The sequence below is a fragment of the Hyperoodon ampullatus genome (genome assembly GCF_949752795.1).
Source record: "Hyperoodon ampullatus genome assembly, chromosome: 4".
Lineage (NCBI taxonomy): Eukaryota > Metazoa > Chordata > Mammalia > Artiodactyla > Ziphiidae > Hyperoodon > Hyperoodon ampullatus.
In genome coordinates, this window is record NC_136917.1 from 38,580,481 (window position 1) to 38,588,607 (window position 8,127).

The 8,127-nt window shown below is 51.0% G+C and overlaps 1 protein-coding gene across 1 annotated transcript; it reads right to left on the reverse strand.

Moving 5' to 3' along the window:
• Positions 1–1,546: 1,546 nt before the first annotated feature.
• Positions 1,547–7,573, reverse strand: FAM32A (family with sequence similarity 32 member A). The gene is made up of 4 exons (XM_079701960.1): positions 7,456–7,573; positions 7,224–7,365; positions 3,012–3,065; positions 1,547–2,709 (listed from the first exon to the last, which is right to left on the reverse strand). The coding sequence occupies exons 1-4, from the start codon at positions 7,527–7,529 to the stop codon at positions 2,641–2,643; spliced, it is 339 nt and encodes a 112-aa protein (XP_079558086.1). The 5' UTR covers positions 7,530–7,573; the 3' UTR covers positions 1,547–2,640.
• Positions 7,574–8,127: the final 554 nt, after the last annotated feature.

Consider the following 8,127-nt stretch of genomic DNA (forward strand, 5'->3'; position numbering starts at 1 on the left):
TCTGCGGCATGTGGGATCCTCCTGGACCGGCGCACGAACCCGCGTCCCCTGCATCGGCAGGCGGACTCTCAACCACTGCGCCACCAAGGAAGCCCTGCCTCTCTCTTATATTTTATCTTCTCTACTACCTCCACTTGGGGTTTTCAAAGATAGTTTTTGCAACTCTGTGGTTATATATCCTCTACTTGGGGTAGAGATGTAAGTGCAAGAAAATCCAGAGAAGAAAACTGGAATCTTTAAAGGTTATCAAGTGAATCCTGGGCTGGAAGAATTCTTCCACAAAGCAGCCAACTGAGGCTTTTTGACACCAACTCTCTCTTAAGAAATCCTACCATGCCTAGCCTCATACCTTGCCCCATTTATTGCAGTGTTTTAGAAAAACATGTCTTTTTTCTAACTACAAAACTGTACATCTCACTGAAGAAAAACTGAGGAAATGCCAAAAAGAGTAAGGCAAAAAGAAAAGCCACCCAGGAGAGGCAACTCTCCATTATGGAGGATTTCTTTTCAGGCTTGCTGTGGGCATTTTAGATGTTTAATACAGTATCGGGGGGCTAGGAGGACAAAAGTCTTTTGAGGAAACAAAGACTTCCAAGTGCCAAGAGTACCGTCACAGTAAACACTGTTTACACATGAATTACTTCTAACCTCCTTTTCTCCATATGTGGAGGAAGGAATTTGAATCATATCTGAATTTCATTCTTGGCAGTTAATGTATAAGTCAGATTTGACCTCTGTGACATCTCAGAAAAGACCATACTGATTGTGCTAGACCAGAGTTTTTCAAACTTTGCTGCATCCTGGGGTCACCTGGGGAGCTCTGAAAAACCTCATGACAGAACCCCACCCCAGGCAGCATCAGTGGTTCTTAATGCTCCCCAGGAGAGCCTAACATACAGATTTTGAGAGCCACTGTGGTAGACTGTAAGTGATGGCCCTCAATAAACCACATCTTCTGGTGTCCGTGCCCTGTGTAATTCCCTCCCAGAGTGGGTTTGGCAATGACTTGTGTTGGCGATGGAACAGGTATGTAAAGGGAGATTCTGGAGGACGTTCTGGCCCCAGGCAAGTCAATGTAACTTACACGTGAACTAAACTACACCTCATGGAGCAGAACCATCCAGCTGAGCATGGTCAATACACAGAATTGTGAGAAATTCCACTGTTTTCACTCAGTTTTGGAGTGATCTGATGGGCAGGGAGAATTGGAATAGCTGTCTTCCCCACTACTGAAGGAGGTTTTTCACAGCGCCACCGCATCATGCTCACAGACCCCAACTGCTGACTCATGGATGGCAAAGGCCTGAAAGTGCTTTCTACCAGTCAGTGGGGGAATCCACCGCAAGAAGCCATGCTAACGAGAGAGTATGTCACCTCCTTTAGGTAGGTTGCAAACCCCAGGTGGAAACACATGTCATCTAGTTTTCTCCAAATTGAGGGAGAATAGTTGTTTTGTGGTGCACACATTCTTTGTGTGTGATAATCCTAAAGGCAGTGTTTCTAGTGGTAGTCAAACAGCCTGTAATTATGATACTCAGACTCATAGTTAATAACTTTTTTTTGTTTTATTCTGCATTTCACATATGACAGTCCCAAACCCAACACATGGTTTTGTTTTCTGCCTTTCTTATTCTCTCAGCGTCTATGTCAACACATTTTTTCCCAACAGCATATGCAATCTGATCCTTATCCGGTGGGTATACAGAGGCCCTCAAAGATCCTGGCTCTCCAGCACGGGAACCTGAGTCCTTCCTTTCGACTACACTCACGTCTGTCTGTGCTAGGGGTCTGCCTCAGTCCCATCACCCTCGAGGCGTCCTTAGGCCAGTAACGCCAAACATGTTATGTGCCAACTCTGAATAAATACGGGGGGCTGCTTGGAGCCCAGGGTTGAAGGTAAGATGGCAGGCTGTGTCTGGGTTCCATTACAAAGAATGCTGTGCTTGACTGGCAATGCCTGTCATGGCAACACCCACTAGACATGTCTGGAATGGGGATATTGGGAGAAGAGGATACATGCTGGCCACAGGTTTAGAAAGGGACAAGGTGTACGTTCCATCCTTGCCTTAGGTGGTTGTTCTGTTTCCCAGGCTGTGTTGTCTCACTGGCCAGGAGGCTGAGGGGGCAGACTGAAGACCATAGCTGCAAGTGGCTTCCCCAACCCCTGGATGGGAGAGCATAAGCCCCAACCTAGAGGGAGCTTGGAAGGGCAGCCTGTGCAGGGCCCTACAGGGGTGTACATGCTGCAAGCCACGCTGGCATTAGCTCCTTGTCCTCTGGAGTCAGTTTCATCCAGGCAAAGCCAGCTGGCTGGCTGTCAAAGAGTCAGATACAACTCGGGGGTAAAACCACTTTTCCATGGCACTTACACAGAAATAACCTTAATCTCTGGATACACTTTCCAAACTAAAAATGTTTCTCTTCTATGTGCTACTGAGAAATCAAAATAGAGTAAAAGGACGGTCTTATTTTAATCAAGTTCCAGAATGAGGACATACAACTTTGAAAAGCACTGTCTCAGCAGATGATGCAAGGATGTGTGTAAAAGAATGTTTCTAGAAAATACCAAAGGCACCAAATATAACCCCAACTTTGCCTTCTGCTTCTTCTTGATGCCACTCCATACCCCAGGAGGGGAGGCTACTTTGTCCAGCTGACTTTGGGAATGTCATAGTGCTCCGTGAGTGTGTCCAGGTGTCTGTTGAAGTCCTGGGGAAGCCGAGGAGAAAGCCCATGTCAACACAGACCCAAGCAGGGCACTAGGGATATGCAGCACTGCCCACTCCCACTTCTCCACATCCTGTCTCTCCTCAGTGAGCCCCTTCCTCTCAAAGCCACTCTGCCAGGCATTATAGATGCCTGAACCCTGGCCTTGCCCTTATATGACCCTGGGGAGGCTGGGTAAAGCCCCTCCCCGCCAACACTCCAATGGCTCCTCTACCAGGCTCCTAGCCTCTGGGCCCAGCCTGGTCCCTACATGGCTCAGCCCCCCCCACCAGCACGTGACTTACCTCTACTCTCTGCTTGTGGGTTTTGGATGCTTTCTTCAGGATCCTTTCCATTTGCTGAAGAGAGGAGAGAAATGGAGGTGAGTCACATGCCTGATGCAGCCCAGGCCAGCACACGATGGAAGATGAGAGCCCCCAGCCAGCCTGGCTCTCACACTTAGAATGGCTGGAGGTCTCAGGGTGAACACCTCGCCCCTCCCTCAACTCCACTCAGGTGGGTCCAGCAGGGATGCCTGACCATAACACACCCCAGTGGGAACTCACATCAGCTGCCCTTTGGTCTGAGTGGTGGGAAATGTCCTAGCACTGACTTAAGGAGAGACACTCTGCTGGGAGCTGTACATGTGCTTCCTGCATCCTTGGGCAACTGACTGCATTCCCAGTTTGCAGAAAAAGAAAGCCTCAGAAGGGGTCTGAGGAAGGATGATAAATGAGGAAGGTAAAGAGCCTGACAGAGAAGGTGCTTGAGTGACAGTACACAGCGCCAAGAGGGTTACAAGATCCAGATCGCCTGGACAAGTATGATGCTGGAACACGCACCCTGTACCACCACGACCTACCCTCATGCTTAACACCAATTATACCTGGTATGAGGTGAGAGCATGGGATGCAGAGCCACGCAGACCTGGGGCCACACCGGGCTCTACACTTACCAGCTGGGTGACTGTGGACGACTCACTTTGGTGGCCGCCCCCACCATGAACCGAGCTGCCTGGTACTGGGGCCCTGGTGCAGTCCTCTGTCGCACTGACCCTGGGTTGGTCCTGTGGCACGGTTTACTTAACAGAATGCAGTGCCAGTGCTGGGCTGAAGCTATAAGGAGACCTAGCAGGTTTTGCCTTGTGTTCTTGGAAGCTAGCCACCCTTTGGGAAGTCTGATGACCTTGCTGCAAAGAAAGGACCTGGAGAATGAGATGACATGTGGGAAGGGAGGCCATGGAGGAGCAATGAGGCACCAGACATGTGATGGTGAAGCCATCTTGGATTTCCAGCCCAGATGGGCCTCCAGCCCCAGCTGCCATCTGACTGCACCAGGTTCCAAGGGAGGCCAGCAGAACCACCCAGCTAAGCCCAGGCAACCCACAAAAGCATGAGATATACTGTAGACTGCCCGCTGGCTGCCCCTCCCTTTCCCTCCTCTTCTCCTTTGCTGCCTCTTCATCTCCCTCTATGTCCAGTCAGCTCCCACCTGGCTGACACTCCCTCTCCCTCTGAAGTACCTGCCTTGTCCATCCCTGCCCCTTCCTGCTGCTGTGAGCCCACGTGACGGCCGTGTCTCCTCACAAGAGGCCACACTGACTTGACCAGCTGTCACCAATGCCAGGCACTTTGGGGGGCTCTGCCCTCCCTCTTCTCACTCCACGCACCAAGTTCAGAGGGTGTCACGGGTGCTGTTGCAAACCCCACTTCACAGACAAGAGAAAATGAGGACCAGAGTGCACAGTGGGTGATGGGGCTGGAAATGCCAAGCTCTGATCCTTTCCACCAGGCTGGAGCCTTCCTTCCAGGAGCTGTCCAGCCTATAAAGCCCACTGTGCTCAATCCAACACTCTTCCACAAGGGAATCTGCATTTCCCAACTGTACTTCGCTTTGTCCACACCTGCTCCCTTCTCTCTCATCCATCTCATGTACCTCCCTCTCTTCCCCTCTTTCTCTCTCTCTTCCTACCCCCCTCTTTCCTTCCGCTGGGTCAAACAAAACCCTCAGGAGTATTTCTGGTATTCATTGCCAACAACAAAAACTTCACCTTGACCTTCTACCCTCCAGCTAGAGGCCCATTTCTCCATTCCCTTTGACAGCAAATCTCCCAAGACTTATTTCTAATCCTTGTCTCCATCTCTGCCTTTCCCTGCCCCCACTTGGATCCACTCTAATCAGCCTTTCCTCCTTCTCACACCAAATGCCAACTAAGGGCTCTGAGTGCTCACCCGCCTAGACCTCCTGCCAGCATATGACATAGTTGATCACGTCTTCCTTTTTTTTTTTTTTTGTGGTATGTGGGCCTCTCACTGTTGTGGCCTCTCCCATTGCGGAGCACAGGCTCCGGCCGCGCAGGCTCAGCGGCCATGGCTCACAGGCCCAGCCGCTCCGCGGCATGTGGGATCTTCCCGAACCGGGGCACGAACCCCTGTCCCCTGCATCGGCAGGCGGACTCTCAACCACTGCGCCACCAGGGAAGCCCATGTCTTCCTTCTTGAAACACTTTCTCCACTTGGCTCCTAAGGACACACTCTCTCCTGGTATCCCTCTGTCCTGTGCTCCTTTGCAATTTCTTTTCTGCCACCCTCTGATCACCAGGGGTCAGATCCTAGACCTCCTCTGTCACTATCCCTCCTCAAAGGATCTCATGCAGTCCCCAGAGCACTTCCCAAATGTTTATCTGGGCCCAGACCTTTCCTCTAAACTGCAGATTCAGGTATCGAACTGTCCATGAGAATTCTCCACTTGGGTTTCTAACAGGCACCTCAAATTTAACCTCTAAAACGAAGATCTTGATCCCCCCACTTTAGAAACCTGCTTTACTTACAGTCCTTCCTGTTTCAGTAAAACAGCACCTTCATTCACCCAGCTTCTCCCACCAAAAATCTTGGTCATCCTTGATTCTTCTTTCCCAGCCCACACCCAACCCATCAGCTAATCTGGCTGTTCTTCCTTCAAAACCTATCCCAGGGCTTCCCTGGTGGCGCAATGGTTGAGAGCCCGCCTGCCGATGCAGGGGACACGGGTTCGGGCCCCGGTCCGGGAAGATCCCACATGCCGTGGAGCAGCTGGGCCTGTGAGCCATGGCCGCTGAGCCTGCGCGTCCGGAGGCTGTGCTCCGCAACGGGACAGGCCACAACAGTGAGAGGCCCGCATACCGCAAAAAAAAAAAAAAAAAAAAAACCTATCCCAAACCCGATACATTCCATCACCTCCACTATTGCTGCCCTACTCTGAGGGGCCATTATTAGTCACTCTGATGGTTGCATGAGCCTCTCCCCCTCTCCACCCCAACTCCAGCAGTAAAATCCCAGCCCTGCCTCTGACTATAACCTTAAGGAACGGGCTTAAGTGCATTCACTTGTTAAATCCTCACTACCTATGAGATTGGAACTTGAGTCCCACTTTACAGATGAAGAAATTAAGGTGTGGGAGGTGAGCCAACTTGTCCAGAGTTACACCACCAACAGTGGTAGAGACAGAATGGGACGCAGGTCTGTCGTGTCAAAGCCAGTGAGCCTCTCTCTCTCTCTCTCTCTCTCTCCTTTTTCTCTCCTATGACTCAATTAGGCCTGGGAGTAATGAGTTAACTTTTTCCTGATGTTACTGGACCAAATCACCAAGACCACCATTAGCGTTTCTCAGCCTGGGCACTACTGACATTTTGGGCCAGATCAATCTTTGCTCTGGGGGACATTGTCTCAAGCACTTCAGGATGTTGAGCAGCATCCCTGCCCACCCCCGCCCCACCCAAGTTGTAACAAACAAAAATGTCTCTAAACATTGCCAAATGTCTTCTTGGGGGTGGAGGTGGGGGACAAAATGGCCCCCAGTTGAGAACCACTGACCTAGACTGATTATTCCCCCCAAACATAATGGGCTGAACGTATCTATGCTACGCTGACCTCTCCTACCCTTCGCCACCCAAATTTATTAAGTATTTAATATTAAGAGAAATCATTTTTCAGGGCCTGAAAATACAACGTATCTGAAGCCGCCAAAGTCGTCATGGGAACACTTCGTGGTGACCTACAGCAGTGAGTATGCCCATTTAATGTCAACAGCTAACATCCATTGAGCACTGACTTTATGCCAGACTGGGTGCCATTTGCCCGCGTTACCTCATCCAAAGTTCCCATCCCTCTTAGGAGAAAGCATGATCCTGACCCCTACATATGTGGAAACTGAGGCATCAAGAGGTGAGTCACCGACCAGTGTTACGGGTCAAACGAGCGACAGCGCTGGAATCCAAAGCCGGGTCTCTAGCTCTCCCCTCTACGGTCCAATCCGGCCAGAAGACCTTCTTGTCCTCGGAGCTCCCCCACCGTGGACTCTTCCTCCCTCACTCACGCAGCATCTTCTCCCCGGAATTAAGGTCCTCATTGACCGCTTGCCCTCCCCGGAGCGTTCTGGGGTAGACCCCGGTTACGGGTCTCCGGGTCCTGCCTCTGAATCCACCCCAGGAGACCCAGGCCAGCGATGCGGGGCATCCCTAGGCTTCCCACCCGCCTTACCCGCTTCTCCTGCATCTTCTCGAAGGCCGCCTGGGCCGGTGTCCGCTTGTCCAGGCCGCGCCGCTTCTCCTCCTCGTTCTTTTTGCTTGTTCCCATCGCTTCCAGCAGTTTCGCCTTGTCTTTGTCCTTCTTTTTCTTCTTCCTGGGAGGGGAGACGGGGTAACGGCGGGTCAGAGGGCAACGCTCCGGGGTCTCAGGAAGAGGCTCAAAGGGACAGCCTCTCGGGACTCACCGCTTAGTCACTCCGAGCTCTGCCACGCCTTTCAGCTTCAGGGGGGCCTTCTGGACCTGCTCGTAGGCCTCCATGGCGCTCGGCTGACGTCCGGAACGTAAAAAGGCCACCCTTCCCGATTTTCACCCGAACGCCCGCCTTCCTTCGTTTTGATTGGCCGATCTAGGTTGTGCGCATGCGTAGTTGCATCTGGACGTGGGCCACACTTCCGGGTTCAGGGCCGGACTTGGAGCGTCAAGCGCGTCCCCAGCTTCTGCATCCGGTTTCCTGCCACACTTCCGGCTTTGGCGCCCACTTCCAATTTCCCCCGCCTTGGGCACCTAGACCTTGGAAGCCTTTTTGACAAAGCATCGGTTTCCTAAAACCCAACGTTTTATTGAGTGTTTTACGCGTATTTGAATGTTCTGTTCTCCTTTATTGCCATATTTTGAGGGTTCAATAGATAACCCAATTTTGTAAGCCTAATAAGTACTCCTTAGTTTTTCAGCTTTGGGTAAATGACGGTAGTATGTGAAATATATGTTCGTGGTATTTAAAATAAAAATCGATTTCATTGAGGTACAATTTATAAACAGTAAAATGCACCCATTTAAACTGTAGCCTTCCACGAGTGTATTGTAGTCACATTTATACACCTATGTAATCACCTTCAGAATCAAGATAAAGAACATT